The 20465-nt window shown below is 42.4% G+C and overlaps 6 protein-coding genes across 6 annotated transcripts; 4 read left to right on the top strand and 2 right to left on the bottom strand.

Moving 5' to 3' along the window:
* The first annotated feature begins 151 nt into the window (after positions 1-151).
* Positions 152-12768, top strand: LOC125499800. Its single transcript, XM_048649402.1, has 4 exons — positions 152-2762; positions 4066-4323; positions 11617-11875; positions 12241-12768. Exons 1-4 carry the CDS (start codon positions 1430-1432, stop codon positions 12464-12466), a joined length of 2076 nt encoding a protein of 691 aa, XP_048505359.1. The 5' UTR covers positions 152-1429; the 3' UTR covers positions 12467-12768.
* Positions 12769-13667: 899 nt separating this feature from the next.
* Positions 13668-15408, top strand: LOC105684577 (40S ribosomal protein S12). The gene is made up of 5 exons (XM_020851520.2): positions 13668-13944; positions 14078-14114; positions 14369-14503; positions 14844-15048; positions 15310-15408. Exons 1-5 carry the CDS (start codon positions 13683-13685, stop codon positions 15376-15378), a joined length of 708 nt encoding a protein of 235 aa, XP_020707179.2. The 5' UTR covers positions 13668-13682; the 3' UTR covers positions 15379-15408.
* A 16-nt stretch (positions 15409-15424) lies between these two features.
* Positions 15425-16327, bottom strand: LOC105684586 (histone H2B). The gene has a single exon (XM_012398048.2). The coding sequence runs from the start codon at positions 16297-16299 to the stop codon at positions 15928-15930; it is 372 nt and encodes a 123-aa protein (XP_012253471.1). The 5' UTR covers positions 16300-16327; the 3' UTR covers positions 15425-15927.
* Positions 16328-16504: 177 nt separating this feature from the next.
* On the top strand, positions 16505-16962 carry LOC105684620 (histone H2A-like). The gene has a single exon (XM_012398101.2). It carries the CDS (start codon positions 16556-16558, stop codon positions 16928-16930), a length of 375 nt encoding a protein of 124 aa, XP_012253524.1. The 5' UTR covers positions 16505-16555; the 3' UTR covers positions 16931-16962.
* A 1561-nt stretch (positions 16963-18523) lies between these two features.
* Positions 18524-19707, top strand: LOC105684622 (histone H4). Its single transcript, XM_048650769.1, has one exon. It carries the CDS (start codon positions 18681-18683, stop codon positions 18990-18992), a length of 312 nt encoding a protein of 103 aa, XP_048506726.1. The 5' UTR covers positions 18524-18680; the 3' UTR covers positions 18993-19707.
* Positions 19330-20427, bottom strand: LOC105684621 (gram-negative bacteria-binding protein 3-like). The gene is made up of 2 exons (XM_012398102.3): positions 20244-20427; positions 19330-20033 (listed from the first exon to the last, which is right to left on the bottom strand). Exons 1-2 carry the CDS (start codon positions 20425-20427, stop codon positions 19849-19851), a joined length of 369 nt encoding a protein of 122 aa, XP_012253525.1. The 3' UTR covers positions 19330-19848.
* Between the last annotated feature and the right edge of the window lie 38 nt (positions 20428-20465).

Genomic DNA, 20465 nt, shown 5'->3' on the forward strand with positions numbered 1-20465 from the left:
GCAAATGCCTGACGCGTAACGCCGCGACGTACGTCGTAAGCCGTATTAGCGTGTGCTGAAATACAAGAAAACCACATCCGCCGTTGCAGCTGCCGCCCCCGCTTACGGGTTACGAGAAATCAATGGACCGGACGACGGTTCATATTTATTTTTGTATCGCCAAAAGAGCGATTAGCCAAGAAAATCTTTGGCGTCGAGAAACAGGCCTAGTATACCCCCGTTATATCGTGGGACGCCTGGTGCCTGCACGCGCGTCGTTTTTGCTCTTCGTCGGTCGTCATGATTCAGCCAACGAGCCTTGCATGCCCCCCGAACGGTCGCTCCTCTGGTTCTAAGAACCCGCGGGCGATTTGTTCTTCACCAATAGAACCTCGAGATTTCGGTCCATTCACGCCGAAGAACCATGCTGCGGAGTGCGAACCCGCGTGACGTCAGATCTGGGAAATACGCCGGACCAAGTGGTGGCATAATGTTGCGCCCGAACAAACTGCAGCGGAGAAATAATTCTTGGAAGAAATAGTCGGTTTATGCAGCCTCCGGATCAAACGCAGCGCGAATATCTAGCCTATCTACCTCCGTAGAACCGATTCAGAGAACCCGATAGTTGGAATCGGTAACCCCGCTGCAGGTTTCAGTTATACCTGCAAAATCAAAAGCAGCGCGAAAAAGTCAGCCCCTGTTGCCTGCCTCTCGACATCGTCAAGGACGCCGGTTCGTAATCCACAAAACGTCAATTAAAGTAATCCTTCACTCGAACCGAGCATAATAAAAATAAATTATACCAATTGTCCAGCCGTGAATGTACATACACCACGTATTCATATACCTATAAGCATTCGCGGTTGTTTTTCGCAAGGAGTTCCAGGAACCGAGTCCAACGCCTGACTTCAATCCTGCCCGGCGCGCTCGAGAAGCACCTTGAAACTCACAATCAGGTGCAGAGGAACCCGATTCGCGCCAAAAACAAAAATCAACCAGAAAAAACCCGCCGCATTTTCCAATACGCCTCAAGAGACAAGGTGTGCATACGCACGTAAGGAATCATCAGCCGGATCCAAAGAGGATCGGATAAATCACTCCGATCGGCATCGATGACACACGGTATTGTTCTATCAGGATTTAATGATATGGTCTAACGGAAGATCGAATCGAATCTCCTGTGCCTCTCGTTTATAAATTGTTATAAGCGGGCGACTATAGCTCCGAAAAGTACGGAGTGAATTAGTCTCTCGATTGCCGACGGTGCCGCAGTACACGGGTCCAGTCTACGCGGCTAGCCAGCACGTTTGGAAAATACAATCTCCAAATCAGACTCCGCGTGATATTCGCACCAGATCCCGGAAGGCGGATGATTCCAATTACCGGGAATCCATTCGTCGAGTAGCTACCATTGAAACGAGCGACCGGATGTAGCTTTGAGGAGTCATCGATGTCCATGAATCAGCAACGCAGTCAGCCGGACGACCTGCAACGCGATACCGGCGTCGGTGAGTTACTCTGGCGTCAAGACAGTCGCGAGTCGTCGACAGGTGAAGATGAAGAAAACTTTCGTTCAGCAGTTTCCGCGGAAGCCGTTTATCGATTCCCTTCCAGAATCCCGTGGGATCTGGAATCCGCTACGATCAACCGAAGAGATGCACGAACATCGGTATCTCCACCTAATGCGGGACTACGTCACACAACGAGTTGCGAGGAACTGATACCCGATAATACGAAGAACGAGAATCATCTCGCGCCAACTCTTCCGGTTCCGAGTAAGATTATTCGCGCGGAATGTCATCCCAGAAGAAATCCCAGAAGATTGGCCAGGGCTAAGCCTTTTTCCTACATCGAATCGCCAACGGATCTCGATGAGTCGTCGTTGAATTTAACGAAGAAACAGTTGACGGATACTTCCGGAAATTATGGTGATTCAGCGGCAACTGGTACAGAGGCCGGAACGCAGAGTATACGGTGGTCCTCGGTGAGTCAGGAATTGGATAAAAACGTAACTGCTCTAGATGAGACCAGGAACTACCGACGAGTTTGCCGGTATGGAGAGATGTTCGACGCAGACCTGGCGCTCCGCCGAGAGTTGGAGCTCCTCGATACCGGGACTACCGAAGAAAACGGCGACTTCTCACCGGGTGGACGGCAACCTCGTGATCAGGAACACGAAGATTCCTGGCCCGGTTCAATATTCCACGGGAGTGCTTCGCGAATCAAACATCCTGACGGAGGACCCCACGCCGGTGTTCATCGTCATCGGGAGAATTTACTGGAAGAAAGTTTGTTCCGGTCAAAAAGGGAGGCAGAAAATATCACCGGAAATAAAAGGGTTTCACCGAATCGCAGTGACAGTGGGGAGCTTGACGAAGTTGAGTGCGAATCCAGTGCAAGTGAGGAATTACGTGGAGTGTCAGGATCAAACGAGTCCTGTCCCCGACCTACGAGGTTCTCGTCCGGGATCGAGCGGGTTGTTGGATCTCGAGAACCTTTCGCCGGTCGAACGGAGCCGCGGGTGCATTGTGGAGAACGTGAAACTCGAAACGATGAAGATGATCAACGGCTCGAGGACTCTACGCGTCTGCCGAACACCCTTCAGCTGCTTAGAACCTCGCAAACTTCGCAACACCAGGACGACGAGTGCAGAAATATCATGCAGCGCACGGAAGAAACTGGTGTTCGTAATAAAACCGGATGTAAGGTGAAACCGGAAAGGTCGAAAAAGCAAAACGTTGACGCTACCGAACAGACGGATGAACTTGTTTTGGTGCCTTTCGGTGAGTGTGCTTTATATTTTACTCTCTCTACATAGAATGAAAAATGCAGTGCTACGATCGATTTCAAAAATATTTGCAAAAAATTTTCACCAGAGCACGTTTGTCAAATAAAAATTTTCAGAACAAAAAAATCAATGGACAAAATCACGGTGTTCGTTTGATGGGTGTTACGAAACTTCAAGAGACCCACATTATTTTTTATTATCATCATTAACATAATTACTATTATTGTTACTGAATGTGAATTTCTGCACGTAATGTTTTGTGGATGCGTGCATGGCGTCCGACGGGTGGAAGATGAGTGCTTTGCGGGATCATAAGTGCGACTATTTGTTACGGTGTGCTCCAAGTCAAGCTCGATATAATTTGATGGAGCATAAAATGTTTACGCTCGATAATATTTGTACATAATTGTCACGGTGCAACGTTTCGCCTCCGGTTCTACTGATTTATATCACTTGTGGATAGTGCAAATAAAACTCTGAATCATGACACAAATACAGCTATAAGAATTCGGAGAATAACGCGAATGGAATTTCGGCTAACAAGTGATCGCACGTACTCAAATTGTTACGTTTTCGTACACAGAATTTCGAAATATTTTTTCCCGCAACCCGGAGTGAATGAATTCGTCGTTTCTTTATTTTCCTTGTTTTTACCATGCTTCTTCGACAACATATTACAAAGATTTTATCGGATTTTACTTGAAAGCTTTTAAAAATTTCTGCGTTGTTCGCCGTAACTCGTGCTCTTCGCATAATAATGATTAATTTATACGGTGAATTGAATTCGTTGAATTTGAGGGTGGGAATATCCTCCTGTAGATTCCTTTTGTACATTTTTTATTATAAAAATGCGAGCCCTTACGTAGGCAATAATTTGCTGTGGCCAACTAATCATTCGACTCATTTCATTTATTTTTTGTGAAGTTGTCGGTTCGGGTTTTATATGATACCTACGTGGAACTGGGGCGAGTTCCGGTGAACTATTCTTCATTCATTTTGGTTTATTTTTTTTTTCTTCTCTCATCGCAGCTTGTTTTAAACGGCACAAATTGACCGGATGCACCCTTGGCCAAATTAATATCGATCGCCATCATTTTACAGTGAACTATGTAATTACGATATGATATATAACAGCTTCGGAACTTGAAAACCCAGAAAAAGCTCTCGCTGTAACGTTCATCCCTCGAATCAATATTATTTTCGTATTCACACAACTCTAATTTCGTCAGTCAATTTGTATTCAGCCATCATCGTAATGCAAACGTTTGATTTTTTTTCTTTAATTCTCTTATCGACAGACCCATCGGAATGGAATCAAAGTCACGTTACGTCTTGGGTGTCCTGGTGCAAAACGACATTCTCGATGAAATCAGCACCTTCTGCTACAGATTTACCACCGACAGGCAAAGAGCTTTTAAATTTGACTGCCGAACGCTGGCGAAGTCTACCTGGAGGACATATTCTCGCTGTCCATCTTGCCCACCGACGACTTCAGGCCACGGGAGTCTCCAGTCCCATCCTACAGGAGATGACCAAATTTCCCTGCAACGAAATGGGTGAGTTCTATGAATCCTTGAAGTTATAAATTTATTAAAAAAAAAGTTTTCACCTCCCGAATCTATATGGAAAGACAATACGTATGAGTGTGAACGCAAGTATGTAATATAAAAACAAATATGTGCTCACTTCCGTATTGTAAATCTCACGGTTGCTTTAAATATGGTCATGCATCTACGACTTTCTCTTGACATCGGAGTAATTCCGAGAAGCTTCTTTATGTTCGATGAGCTGATACTCCGACTTTCTCTAAAGGAAAATCTTAGATGACTTCGATAGATCTGGACTGGATGTACCATGTAAGCAGTTGGGGGAAAAAAAAAAAAAATTTTAATTCGCAACTGTAAAATCCACTGCACCCCATGTGTAGGAATTCTTTCTATTCGATGCGGCCATATTTTGTTAGAAATATTCTGCATACACCTTCGGACCTTCGATTTGAGAATTATATTTCAGCGTCTCGTAGCCGCGGGTGGGATTAGAGAAAGAATATAAACTGTATTACAGTTACGACCCCCCACAAAGAAAAGGTCTACCGTTTAATAGCCGATTCAGAGAAGCTTTTAACGCGCCGGTGGCGCGAATGAATAATGTCAAAGTCGCTATAAAGTTAATCTCAAAGTCGTATAGATATAAGAGAAATCACCGGCCACTGTGTTCCGAAGTCTCCGAGAGATAAAAAATTGAAAGGGAACAAAATCGAATACAAGTAAATTGTATGCCATTATATGAAATAAAAACTACATATTTACCTCGATCGGCGTCCTCGACAAAATGTCACGATATGTAAAAAGCAAAAATGAAAAGCTGCCTTCACGCCGGGGATTATATATCGAGCAAACCCCGTGAACTGCGCCGTTCGGAATTCCACGATTGAGTAAATAGAGACGTAATTTATTCTTATCGGTCAATTCGCGCCATAAATCCGATGTGCCTTGAGTGGGTCCAGCTCACGGGGGTTAATAGGGGTCCGCTATTTCTACGGCTTTGGACTGTTCGTGGAATGACCGGAAGCTACTAACCGCTCCCAAGGGCGCGGAGACCTTTCCTCTTATCTTTAACGAGAGCGCGATCTATTAGCGATAAGAACAGTCCGAAAAGTAAATATATCGGACTGACAATAGCCACCTTTGTACCCGTACTGGTCAACGGCTAAGATCTGTCCCGCGTCCCATTTTTCTATACACTTTACACGCATCGATTGCGAATTAAATCTATGTGTTCACATCAGTGAGTGTGAAGTAAATCGAACCAAGCTGTTGTCGAGAAATTGATTCGTCAGTTTATACCGTTCAACAACTGAGGATCGAAGAAGTGTCCTTTGAATTGAAATATATTTTGTGCTTCACGGTGGTAACTGCAGAGTAACTGCCGGTCGATGGAAAACCGATTGTGAGATTATTATACCAGATCGGAATATCGTGAAATTGCTCTTTTCCCTTCATCTTAATTCCTTCTCGAAATCCTTGGCTTCGTCATCTCACCGTTTCGAAATAACGTTCTTCGCCCGCTCTTCGGTTTCAAAAGATCCGCGATGTGGCCGTCGTTAAATATTTTCTATGCATCAATCATAGATACAGCATGAAAGCCGGATACTTCAAATTTATTGAAAGACCCGTCCTTTTCGCGAAAGTCTTCGGAGTGTTGGGCGCCGCGAAGGACGTTCGAATTGAGAAGGACGCCCGCGTAGATCGCGAGAAGTCAAAATCAGCGAGGAGAGACCAGCGCGCGGAGAAGAAGGTGTTCCAGAGGGGAGGGGGTCGAATAGGTCGAGTCGTCGGCAAGGATTTCAGCTGTGGCGTCGCGGCGCATGGCTGAAATCCCAGGGATTAGAGGATCAAGTGTCGCAAACTCCGCCCGCGAGTCACGTCCGTCGAGGGGCGGCGTTCCGACGTATGGGACACAAGAGGAAACCCCGTTTATATTGTACCGCTCCACCACCTCGCCCCGTTCACCTCATGCCAGGAACAGGTAATCCTCAACTCAACGACGCACGGCTATAATGTACAGGGCATTCCGAGTCAACTCGACCGTGATTCTGATTCCGATCGTCACCCAGTTTTTTTTTTTTCTATTTCTTTTTTCTCTGACGAGCAGAAAATCAAAATTCGCCCAGGAATTTTCCGTTCAATTACTTTTATTCCTCTCTCATCGACAAGTGTAGTCAAAAAAGCAGGTTTACCGACCATCCATAGAAAATAGCTATTTATTTATCTCGAAATCAGGAAAAGGATTTAATTCACATTACGTGTTTGTAAAAAAATTTTAGAATCAATGTTTTTGAGGACCTGAAAAAATTAGAACCCGACGTTGACGTGAAATGCCCTGTGTAGGTTTCTAAAATCTCTTTTTTCACCCAATAAGAAATATATTCGAGGGATACGTACGAGCGCAGTAGGTCTAAAATATAAAACGTATATGTATGTGGAAGTATGATCGTGACCCCTTTGCAGGGTTGCCCATCGGCAATATAACGCTCCACATTATACTTTCAGATATCAGTGCAGGCTATTTGGTTTAAACTGCACGAGGGCAATCCCTTCTGCTTCAAGGGATCATCCCCCCCTCTCTCTAAAGCTGGATGATTGGTGTAATTTCGAATTAATTGATTCACAGGTATTAGGACCCCCGAAATCGAGTCGTGGCAATCGACTGTCTGATGGTATTAATTTGGATAGACAAATCTGAACCGGCGTTCAAAATTCACTTACACCTTATTATAACGTACTATGCTCGTGTTTTTCACTTACAGTTAGATAAATTCAAAATTCCTCATTCTATGCTAACACAATATAAGCACATAATCACTGTAATTAATCGAAACTGATTTCCGCAGTATAATTAATTGAAAGAAGAATTTCTACGAACCCACAGTGAAAACAGAAAAAGTAAAATACGCGATGAACAAAAATGAGGGAATCAAGTCTTTTCTAGCCGTTGAGAAAAATCCCTGATCGTTGTACAATATGTATCTTAATATTTCCGAGTTCAATTCAATCGGGGATAAATCCTGACGGGCCATACGGGATAAATCAGATAGTGAAGGGTCACCGAGGGTTCTCGTATACCTCTTGACACGGTAAGACTCTCTGTTAGATATATAGACGTTAAATAATGTTGTACTCGCTGGCGCCCTTTGCCGTTTATTAAATGAATCAGTGTTATCGCGGTATAAGAGTCTCCTCATGAATAAACCATCAAGAGTGTTTAGAGAAATGGGGGGGAGGTCGCGGGGCTCCGGGGAAACAGGAGCGTGAAGCGGCAGCGGTGGCGGAGGCGGAGGAAGCTTTTCCAGTTGATAGGTGGTAGCGTGGTGGTATAGAGGTGGAGGGTTTCAACCCCCAGGAGTACGACGCGGGGAATGAGACGGGGTCGAGGTAAGCTCACCACAGGGTGCTGCTATATTGTTTTCTTGATGAGCTTCAAACATCCCTCGGATCATAGAAAGATATAGACAGCAGCTAGCTATACACACACCCATTACGTATATCGAGTACATATTCGAGTCTAGCGAACATCTACACTGCACTAGTCGCTTACTGCTAGTTTGTTTTTTTTTTCCAAAAGGTGAAATCCTACCTGCAAAAATGGGGATCACATCATAATATACGTCAAGATTACAATCGTACTCCAAAATTACGTTATAATTTTGATGTTATCTCCGATTCTACTATTTAATCTTGAGGGTTTCGCCATATTCGATATGAAATTATATACTTGGTCGTTCACCGGATGACATTGGAGTTAGGTATATCTTTAAGGATTAGAAGAGGAGTGCCCTTTATATCGGACCCCTTAAGAATGGGTTGTAAGGGAGAAAATCCTCCACTATAATATAAGACGTCCGGCACCCAAGCTTTCTTGCTAAATACAAACGATATGAGAAAATCCTGGAATTTAGTCGCTTGTTTTCATCCCTCATCCCGATTACTATATTATATAATATGCCGCATCATACACGGCTATGAAAGCCTCATTTCTCCCACTTTTTCCACCTGTATGCTCACATGTTTATTTGTTGTAATATTTTAGTATACGATCCTTCTGTAAATTGACATCTTCGCTGCACTGGGGGTGCATCACGTCGTACATAGACACTTGTAGATTTATGTATACACACGACGTGTATATGTATATGTTTACCTATTTCGTTTGGATTTTCTGCAGAATCCCGACGCGTCCTCCGCGTAGGGGGCGCGACGCACCCCGCGTCTCCGATGCGATTTGGTCGCCAGGGAAAGCTTTCAGGCGGGGCGGTTGGGGGTTGAAACGAGCCAGGGCAAAGGTCGCTCAGTTTCTCGTTGTCCACCAACTGGTGAACTTAATTCTTTTATTTCCTGTGTTATATACGTTCGGCAAAACTCGAGTTTCTATATCTCTGGAAAAAGTAGTCGAGCCTTCGACTATTACAAGTATCTATAACGGGCGTCGCCGCATCCGGCCATTAGATGATTATGAACAAGCTCCAGTAACGTACGGAAGTGGAATATATAAATACTGGATAAACGTATCACGCCTCGAATGGAAATAGAAACTGTTATACCTGTTTACGTTATACTCTACGTCCGTGGGTGTACCGGAATTTATAAAATTGAAAGTCAACGGATCACGTATGCATAAATATACGTATGTGACTCTGGTAAAGTGGCATTTTATGATCTGATTGAAATATCGATCAAAAAACACGAAATTATCATCATGCTAGAAGGTTTCGACGAACGTTGTGCGGGTACCTGATTCTCGCGTATTAAATACACTGTATAAAATACCGATAAACTGTTCATCTGGTTTGAAATTTAGTAATGGCGAAGCTACGTTGCATCGGTTAGTTCGTTTCGTATTTTCTTATTTTTCAACATCCCTTTTTTCTGACTCAAACAATTGATGATTTATGTGTCTGCGGTTCCATATTGTGTACACGAACTTTATATCTATACCTATACGTTTTTCTCGCAACGATCATCAGCGCCATTTTTAATTCTTGGGTGCCTTTCATTGGTCATTCGCAATATAAATATATATGTATATTGGGGTTTCAAGAACGCGTCTTTTTGTGCACCGTCAGATATAATAAAAAACCTTCGTCGGCTATCCCGTCTCAAAATTATTTCAAGGCTTTTATACATCAACTTATTTGTCTGAACTTTATATCCAACAGTGCATCGCCATCAAGGTTGATGATTTTTTATACGATATAATGTCGGCGAATAACGTCATGCTGCAGTTATAACGAAAATAAAATTGATTCGGTTATATTCCTTGCATGGAATAATTAACGATCGTCTGATCAAGAATTTTTCAGCTCTGAATTAATATAGGAACTTAATGGAGATTCTCTTCACAAGTTTCTAACAAGAACAAGTACGGTTAATTAACGACACTTAAATCGACGTCGGAAGACCTCCAATCATTTCCCTAGCTCATGTGATTATCTTCAAATCGTCTGGTTCAAATTTTCTCACATCAATTGAGTCTGCACCGGTTGCGACATCGCTATACCATCGTCGCGTCATGCCTGTTATAACTGCTGGACGAGAAAGTTACCTACAATATAAGAATCTCAAAAATAAAAACCGTACTAAATATGGAAATTAAAGAAAAGATCATTGAACAATCTGGACCAATGCTAAAGTCAACCAAAAAAGTGCGAATATCTGGCCACTATACCGATGTATGCTGTGTCTATTGTTCCGCTGCTGCAGTGCAGGAATCGGTGTAATGTGGGGACTAAGGGCGCACCCGTTGCAACTTCAGCAGGACTCGAGACTCCATCCCTCCACCGCCGCCATTTTCTATAATGGTATACTAACTTTTGCATCCGTCTAGCATCGCACATTATCAAGTCAATTACATATCATGCCAGTATAGTGTATACAACTCATATCACCTTCATTTTGGTTTCGCATGAAATTTACCTGTATATAACGTACAGGGCATTCAATTTTTGATTCGCTGCAAAAAACAGATCCTAGAACGTTAAGTAATTTATAATATAATATTATTTATCGCGATTTTATTTAGTAAATATATATACCTGTAAATATGTGCCCATATATACCTATATATAAAAGGGTGTTTGATTTCTCTCTTGATCGCCCCGCATAATGATAGGCTTAGCTCCCGCGAGGATTTCCTCCCAACGGAAGAGACTTCACCGTAGCGTTTCTGCAGAAGCTCAACCCGTAATTAGGACGTGGGTGCTTCGTTTAAGCGACAAATCACTATCTTATAATAATACACCCGCACGCGTCTAGCGGCTAAGCATGCTATATAGCTCCTTGCAGATTCACCCTAAAGTCCCTTCTGAAGTAAAACTGGCAGAAAAAAGAATAAAATAACTGAACTTATTGTGCAGGGTGAATTCACCATTTCGAGTCGTTTCGCGGCCCATTTAAAGTGCAGAAAATAAAAATGTGCAAATATTCTAACGTTGGTTGAAGTGACAAACAAGGAGCGATCACATGCGATAACGCCCGCGGCCCATGCATGCATAAAATATAAATAAAAAATGAGGCTGATATTCTAACGGCCGTATAATCTTCGGTTGATGTACAGAAACGACCGCCATATGCGTTCCGTATATAAGGGTTATTGGATACTGCAAAAAAAAAAAAAAAAACCACCGATGGATAGTATCTCTTGAAAGAGCAAACCGCACCGACTTAATTGCCACAGTTCCCAGTATCGCTCGCTTGCCTAATAGAACCATGGCTAGTATAGGTATAACGTCGGAAACCGATACATTATCCTTATATTACCTACTCTTTTCCCATTGCACCTTATACGAAATGAATGGCAGCAATTATTCGTATGCAGTGCAATCAACTATCTCGGTATGTCGCAGTTGAACGTGCATGCATATAAAATATCCGTACTTTGATTGTTCACTTGACTTGACACCTGCAACAACAGATGTGATCTGCAAATTGGAAAAAATTTAAATCATTTCCATTCTGAAACAATAGACAAATTTTCAAAGACAGAAACGAAGGCTGCGGATTCTGCAGAGATGCGAAATGTTCGAAATGTGTCATCTGCGAAAAAAAACTTGGAAAATCTTTCGGGAGCTGTCTATATTGGACGTTTCCATCTATATGCAAGCCACCCACCTAATATTCTGTTTGTATAATTTTTTTCCCGCCCCCGATGGGATTACAGCGTCATGACGCCGATGGCGCCGAGCCGCAGGTTTCTAGGTGTAGCGTATACGTGTGTGAATGCTAGATAGATGTGCTACAGAATGGAGTGAGTTGCCCCACAAAGTATAAATTTTCCTCTCTCCACAATTTCAGAACGGATCAGCCTCCTGCAGAGGACTTGTTCGCTGATTGGCTCTGGAAGTGGTGGCCCGGGGTCGGTCGGGGGAGGTCAGGTCCAGCTCTGGCAGTTCCTCCTAGAGCTACTCTCGGATTCGTCGAACGCCTCCTGCATTGCGTGGGAGGGCTCAAACGGAGAGTTCAAGCTCACCGACCCGGACGAAGTCGCTAGAAGATGGGGCGAGCGCAAGAGCAAACCCAACATGAATTACGACAAACTTTCGAGAGCACTCAGGTATACCTTGTAACATCCCCCACGGAGCCGCCCCCGATCGATATCAATGGCGAAATTCGCGAGTTTGCAGTTAGCGATTCTCTCCATTTTCTCATTGTCAATATAGTTGTAAAGGCGATCGAAGTATTTGTTTCATTTGTCTAAAAAAAATATTTGCCATTTTTTGATTTTATCGCTCGTCGAGAATTTAGCACATCAATTTGATACAAGAAAATTTATATACATCCAAATGTATACACGTTACATGACTGTAAAAGAAGTTCTTAAAAAGCTTATTTTCTTGTCACAAAATTCCGGAATGGCGAAGATCCACAAAATCGGCAAATCTAATTCTCCTGTCTTTTTTTTTTTTGTCTCTCGTACAGGTACTACTACGATAAGAACATAATGACAAAAGTCCACGGTAAGAGATACGCCTACAAGTTTGACTATCATGGATTAATGGCGGCTTGTCAAGCACAGGCAGGAGTCACGGTGGACCCGCCACATCCGCATCACATTTATCCTTCTGGACCTCCACCTCCACCACCACCTCCCCCACCTCCGCCTCATTACTGTTGGCCCTACCCCCGGTATAGTCCGGCAACTTAGCACCTGTGCATTCGAATGATGATGAGATTACATGTTCCACGCCCTGTGGGACCCCTCGGGATCCTATGGGATTTCCTATAATCATTATCATGCATCATAGGTATGCATGTATTTCAAGGAAGAAAACTCATGAGTTGAAGAAAAATACGATGCAAAAACATTCTGTGTATAGATAAACAATAAGAAAGAACAACAAATATATAAAACCCTTCAATTTTCTATAGATGCAGTGATAGTATATAATGATTGTTAATAATTATTGTAATAACATTGTATAATTTATAATAAAAAAAATCATTGTCCCTATTTCCACGATGACTTACTTAAATGCTTCTTTATTTAATAATTCTTTTCTTTCTTTATTCCAAGTGGGAAAAATTGCAGCCTGCAAATATCGCTTTTGAAATACTTGCAGTTAATGTAGAATGTAAAAAAAATATTCAATCAGATATGCACGATAAAATATACATACATCCATATAAGTATATGAATTCTCTTGTGAATGATGTTCGCAACTCGTATATGCTGCCTGTGTAAGTATACCTATGACGTATGAACATTATAAATGTCAGTCAGCAGTCCAGCTAATTCGGATATTGACAGAGTAAATATGAATGCGTTGACAGTAACACTTTGGTCGATCTTGCTCCTACCTGCGCTGTAGATCCGTAATAAATTTAATGCATTTTATGTTCACAGAAATAACATCATGCATCCATGATAAATTCCAGTCGAATTATATGTAGCAATAACTGTAACGCAATATTCACGGGTATTAAAATATTTTACCCATAATATAATAAAACATTCGTATGCAGATTTGAAATTCCCGACAAATTTTTGTTGCCTACGAATTCCAATAAGTTGCGCACGATCTATGCAAAAAGTTATATCGATTTTAAGAAACAAACATTATTAAATAACATAAATTATGAATCTACGAAATGCTCATTGTAATGGAGAAGACCTACGATTATTAAAGCATCGCTTTCTTTTGAAAAAAAACATTCAAGACCCACAACTTGTCCTATACCAATCTTGGATCATTTTTTATATGCAGCACAAGTTGTTTTTTACAACCCATTCTTAAACCAAAATCAGATTTTGAATAACATGAAAACAAACATCTGAAATTTACAAGAAAAAAAATCATCATTTGAAGACGCTTGAGAGCCGTACGAGCGTAATTTTTCTACCCTCTTCTTCGGCAACTAAAATGGCCTTGAACTTTGAGGATTTTCCCACAACCCCTTCCACATTTTCTCCTCATTCTGGCGCTCTATCAGAAAAGCTGCGAACTTGCGAAGTGCTCGATGGATATCAGCGGTCACCTTCATCCCAACGAGCTTTTCAGTTTTCTCTCACTCTCCGCACAGATGGCAGTTCAGCCGCAGAACATTTCTCATCGACCAATCAGCCGAAGACTCCTCGAGCTCTGGGCAGTGTCGACGTCCATTTCCCTTTCCGGTTAAGCAAAGGTAAATGAATCGCACGCCGTGTTCTCAGTGTTCGAATCAAGCGAAATTTCGATAATCAATATCTCATTTGCTGAAACAAATCAGTAATATCGATCTAAACTCTTTCTCTAATCATCTTCTGTGTATATTTCAGGTCTCCAGCCAGTTTTAATCATGTCCGACGTGGAAACGTAAGTATCTTTCTACACGTCTAACCTCCCACTAATGTTTACATCAAACGTTGACCATAAAAAATAATCTCTCTCAAGTATTATTGTTAACATGATGATATTTCAAGGCAGGCTCCCTCTTCTGAGACGAACCCAAAAATTATATTTTAATTTGCTGAGAAAAGCCTTCTGACACTTGATTCAATTCATAACCTCACTTTATCGGCTTAGTATTCACTTAACTAATGAAACAATTCTACTTGACTATTTTACAGCGAAGATGTCTCCGCTGGCGTTGCCGCAGGAGGAGCAATGGATGTCAACACTGCCCTGCAAGAGGTCTTAAAAAATGCTCTCATTCATGACGGAGTAGTCCATGGACTCCACGAAGCTGCCAAAGCTCTTGACAAGTACGATAATTTTTGTCACATGCAATGTCTTGATCATTCTATTAACCAAACATTTAACAATGTTGGATCAAATCATTCATTTTATTACGATTTTATGCATATATTTGCTTAACGATTCTATATTCTGCAAAGTTTGAATAAAAAATATAATTTTTGTGTGAAGCATTAGCTTTGATTGAACTTCACTCGATGTGATGAGATAGAAAGGCAGGCTCCCTCTTCTGAGAGAACCCAAAAACAAACCATGCTGTGAAAGGCCTTACTGAATTTTTAATATATCAAATTCAGTTTGATGATTGACTTAGTATTCTCGATTTAACGGTACCATTATTGTTTATAGGAGGCAAGCCTATCTGTGCATTCTGGCAGAGAATTGTAACGAGCCTATGTATAAGAAACTTGTCCAGGCTTTGTGCAATGAACATCAGATTCCTCTGATCAAAGTTGACAACAACAAAAAACTCGGCGAATGGGCTGGACTCTGCAAAATCGACAATGCTGGTAAAGCTCGTAAAGTAGTTGGCTGCTCATGCGTCGTCATCAAAGTAAGTACCACTTTTTATCATTTGAACTGTTTTTTCTAGCTTTTATGAATTGTATAATTACATTTCACTGACTCATTGAATTATTTGACTTGCTGTGGGTTACGCAGTGTACATGATGATACGTTCAAGGCAGGCTCCCTCTTCTGAGATGAACCCAAAAATAAAAACCCTGCTGTGAAAAGCCTTTCTGACTACGAAAAATGTTCAAATTCTCAAGTATCACTGAAGCGATTTTGCTAACATGTGTAAAATTTTTTACAGGATTTTGGAGAGGAAACGCCTGCCAGAGATGTCCTTATGGAGTACCTCAAACAAAGCTCTGTACACTAAGCCCGTTTTAATAAAACTACCTAAACTGTATACGTTTTATGGTCTCACTTTACTCATTTAATTTGTTTCCGTCCCTATTTCTCATCATTATTTTCTTATTGGCTGAATGTCAAATATGATATTTATGTATTATTGATTCTCAATGATCGCTACAATTTTGTATGTGATACTGTGACCTGTCGTAACTTTAAGACTGGAACTATGGTAGGAATTGAATCCTGCAAACTTTCTTTTTCCGAACCAGATGCATGATTTTACAGGGTCATGTTCCACCATTGTCTGCTTGTACATCGGTGAAGTTTTTGACGGTTATTGGACGAAAAAAAAATACTTGAAACAAAATGGAGCCATGGATGCGGAATCAATCATACCGCTGGAAAATTGTACGTGAGTCGAGACCATAGCATGCACTGATGCTGAAATTTTGCCTATGAATACATAATGCGTTTTGTGTTTTTGGAAATAGGTTCAGCTATATTAGAAGTCGTAATGTTGCAAGAAGATTTGGTGGCCCTGAAAAGGGCCGATTTTCGTTGTGAAGTTCACAGCTCACTTGGAACTGGTGTACTTGGTGACGGCTTTGGTTCCTTCACTAACGGCGTGCTTAGCCAATTCACCAGGAAGGAGTAGCCTGACTGCCGTTTGAATCTCCCGAGAGGTGATGGTTGAACGCTTGTTGTAATGAGCAAGTCTCGACGATTCAGCAGCGATACGCTCAAATATGTCGTTGACGAAGCTGTTCATGATGCTCATGGCCTTACTGGAAATTCCAGTATCGGGATGAACTTGCTTCAGGACTTTGTAGATGTAAATGGCGTAACTTTCCTTCCTCTTACGCTTCTTCTTCTTATCGGTCTTCGAAATGTTCTTTTGCGCTTTGCCGGCCTTCTTGGCGGCTTTACCGCTGGTTTTGGGTGGCATAATGTTACAAGAGATTAGATACGTTCAGTTCCAAAGTCAGAATAACTGTGACTGACGTTGCATCGGATGTGCTATTTATATCTCGCCTGTCCCGCTCCGACCGCACCAATCAGCGAGCAGCGCGCTCTGATTGGCTCGCAGTCGGGCGCATCGCAGGGTATATAACCCACACTTCCCACCACCTTGGCGCACAATCGACTCTGCATCGCTGCAGTATAGTTCTGTACACTTCGTTAAATAACCAAACAACTTTAACATGTCTGGACGCGGCAAAGGTGGCAAAGTAAAGGGAAAGTCAAAGACTCGTTCAAGCCGAGCAGGACTTCAGTTCCCTGTGGGTCGTATCCACAGAATGCTGAGAAAAGGAAACTATGCTGAACGTGTAGGAGCTGGTGCGCCGGTCTATCTTGCTGCAGTTATGGAATACCTGGCTGCTGAAGTATTGGAATTGGCTGGTAACGCAGCCCGTGACAACAAGAAGACCAGAATTATCCCTCGTCATTTGCAATTGGCCATCCGCAATGACGAAGAGTTGAACAAACTTCTCTCCGGAGTCACCATCGCTCAAGGTGGTGTTCTACCCAACATCCAAGCTGTTCTCCTACCCAAGAAAACCGAAAAGAAAGCATAAGTCTATCTATCCCGACTTACCATCCGACAAAAATCGGCCCTTTTTAGGGCCACCAAACAATTTTGCAAACGAATGATCTTGACTTCACAAATGTTACTTGATCGGGTACCTCAAAAACGAATCATCTCTGAAATATGTATACTTGAAATGAAGCTCGCGATCGTCCAGCCTAGATCCGAACGTAGGATGGAAAAATAATTTCAGCTACTCCAAGCTTCCAGTTGCTTTATTCAACATAAAAGATGAACCTGACATCTTGGTGAGAGTCTGACTGGAGTACGCTGAAGGGATTTACAAAAATTCTATCGATAGGGATATGGGAAAGTATTTAGATTATAAGCTATGATTCTCTGGAAACGATCTATGACTTTTCAGTGCAGTTATTGTCCATTTTGGAACAGCGTATCCAGGTATAAAATCCGTCCCCCGGTTTCCTGTGAAAAAACGCCAGCTGCTCGATCAGGTAAAGGCCAGGTGCTGAGCAGGCGCTGCATGAAGGGATCCAAAATACCTCGGAGCGAACAATAAGCAAGGGATTCTTCGAATACCTTTTACGGCGAGTCCGTTTAGTAGTAGCACACACTGCTTCGACGGAATTATTTCCAGCATACCCAAACCAGTTCGTAGGGCTAAGTCTAGATAAAATGGAGTCTCATGGAAGTTCTTGTTCCAACCAATAGGCATAAAGGAGCGCTGGATGTAACACAAAATCAGCAACACGGTATAATCAATAATCTGTGTGTATGGTAGTCAGCGATGCAGTTAGAAATACGAGAATATCGGTGGCCCATGAAAAAGAGCCTTTTGATTCTGAACGTTTAGCGTCCTTCCGGCTGAAATCGATCGAGTTCGTTTTCCGTGAACAAGGCAAGCCGGCTGAAAGCATTGTGGGCACGATGGTGACGCTCACAGCGCATAGGATTGGTAGCTGCAAACCATCTGACAAGGGACCCTTCGCTTTCTACCTGAAGGGCTACTTCACAGAAAATTGAATCCGTGAGACGGTCTAGAAACTTCACGCAATTTTACTTCTCAAACGGTGGAAATGGAAGTTCGCAGATCAATAGGTCTACGCTTTATTGCAATAACGACAATTTTATTGGAATCCCTTTGTTTTCGGAACGTAGAGATGAAAGTTCTTCACACTACAAATAGCGCGAATGCCTTTCCTGGCTGCTCTCGTCGTGAATTGCCTCCTCGGTGATTTACCACCGGTGGATTTCCGCTAGTTTGCTTTTATTTTACTGCAGCTTCTGTATCTCGTGTTCGCCTTGTGGTCCAGCCTTACGTAAACGCCCACGCTCGATTTCACTTCGCATACAAAAGAATTGTCGAGTAAAATGTCTCATGCCGCATTGCGCAGACATCAGAATTACTTGAACGCCTGAAAAAACGCTGAAACAGTCCATGAGCAAATGATCATCATCATTGTAAGGGATCAGGACTTAGATCAGCGTGAACGGGCAGTAGAACAAAGAGAAAAGGACATGGAAGAGCCGATGAATGCGATGCCATAGCTCAATCAGAATAATCGGTTTTAGTCGATCGATACGCAGAGCTCAACGGTCAGCGCTTGACTAAGCGCGTCTGCGCGGAGGTCGGTTGTTCAGCGAGTACCGAGTGAACGCTGATTGGTCGCCGGAGGTAGAGAGGGGATACAGCTCCCGAAAGGTATATAAGATCCCGCCACGGTCAGAAGCGCATCATTCGTGCCACAGTGTGACATCGAGCGAGTGTTCTCTGATTCAACATGACTGGTCGTGGAAAGGGAGGAAAAGGATTGGGAAAGGGAGGAGCCAAGCGGCACAGGAAAGTTCTTCGTGATAATATCCAAGGTATCACCAAGCCAGCCATTCGTCGACTTGCTCGTCGTGGCGGTGTGAAAAGAATATCCGGATTGATCTACGAAGAAACTCGTGGAGTCCTGAAGGTATTTCTTGAAAACGTCATCCGTGACGCAGTTACCTACACCGAACACGCCAAGAGGAAGACTGTCACCGCAATGGACGTCGTCTACGCCTTGAAACGTCAAGGCCGCACTCTCTACGGTTTTGGAGGCTAAAGGCTCTTCTGTCATCGACCAACGCAATCGGCCCTTTTCAGGGCCACCAAATATATATTAGCCAATGAACTCACGTAATCTATCATAATGTGTCGTCCTTTTACCCTACTCCTTGCATAATCGTCTAATGGTCGTATCACGAATGTTGCTCTAGCATGCTAACTGCGTCAGTACAGTAACGCTATCTGCAGGTACTAGAGCGCAATAAGAGATTCTCAGATGGTTGAGTAATGGGCTCAATGGGACATACAGATCTGACGATGAATTCGTTGGTCATACGTCCCAGCAGGGAAATTTGAATAATTTGCTAGGATTGCTGCATAAATATCAGAGCGGCTATCGATCCATTGTTTTATTTGTCAACTGATGACACCTGGTAGATGTACCTGCATATTTGTCGGTGTCACCATGGCGTGAAATACGGCATACCATTTAGTTAGACGTAACTGATTATATTAGCATCATCGTATCATACCGTAATAACAATTATTCAGGTGTAACATCACCGTAATGTAACTTTTCATAACATTTTTGTAACATTCTATTCTAAAGTAACTCGACAGGTTGTGTGCTACGTTATATATTGGTTATTAGACGATGTATGTATGTATTTACGGTGACCATCGTATTTGTTTTTTGTGTACGATATATTTGGTAAGATGATCAGGTACCAATTGATTTATTTATACCAGTGGTAACAGCCCAAATGAATAAATATCAATTATCCAGAAAGGCAACTGTACTAGCATAGATTTTTACAAACACTGGAATATAAAACCTACGTCATGTAGAATCATGCAATTGTTCTTGGATTCTTGTTAGCGGAGTGGATAGCTGGTTGTGTTGCAAAAAAAACTTAAACACTCTGGTCATCCCGTGGTACGTGGAATTGCCTCCAAAAGCGGAATTTCTCTCCGTTAATCGTCATCACTACTCGATAGTAAACGTTGTCCCCGGGACTTAGATGCGCATCAAGATTTTCATAGACCCAACGATCGTCTGACAGTGCAAAGGTTCCGGTGAACAGTCCAGTTACATCACCTTCATGGATAAAAATATTTTTTAGTTAAATCACGTCTGCGGCTTAGGTTTAGTTGATCTGAGAGCCAGGTATCAAATAATAGAAAACTGTCACAGTGCATGCGGTTCACAAAATAATTGTGAATTTCCTGTGAATTTAATTCTAAATTTTAACTGATTGTGAATAGAATTTTTGTTTAGGAAGCCTCGATCGGTCACAATATTCCTTACGCTCTATGTCGTCGTTAAGGTTCCCATTGAAGGTGATCTCTTGGGTTCCACGTACGTGTTCAATGGACACACGAAAGCCTCTGGGTTTCAAAATTTCAGCGACGAAGTCTTCGTTATCATTCTCGCAGTTAACACTTGTGCAAACAATTACTGCCAACAACGCAATGAGAAATAAGGTTTTCATGATTTTGGAAATGTGGCAAATGTAACAATATCGGGTAT

Source organism: Athalia rosae, chromosome 2, assembly GCF_917208135.1.
Source record: "Athalia rosae chromosome 2, iyAthRosa1.1, whole genome shotgun sequence".
In the NCBI taxonomy this organism is placed as follows: Eukaryota; Metazoa; Arthropoda; class Insecta; order Hymenoptera; family Athaliidae; genus Athalia; species Athalia rosae.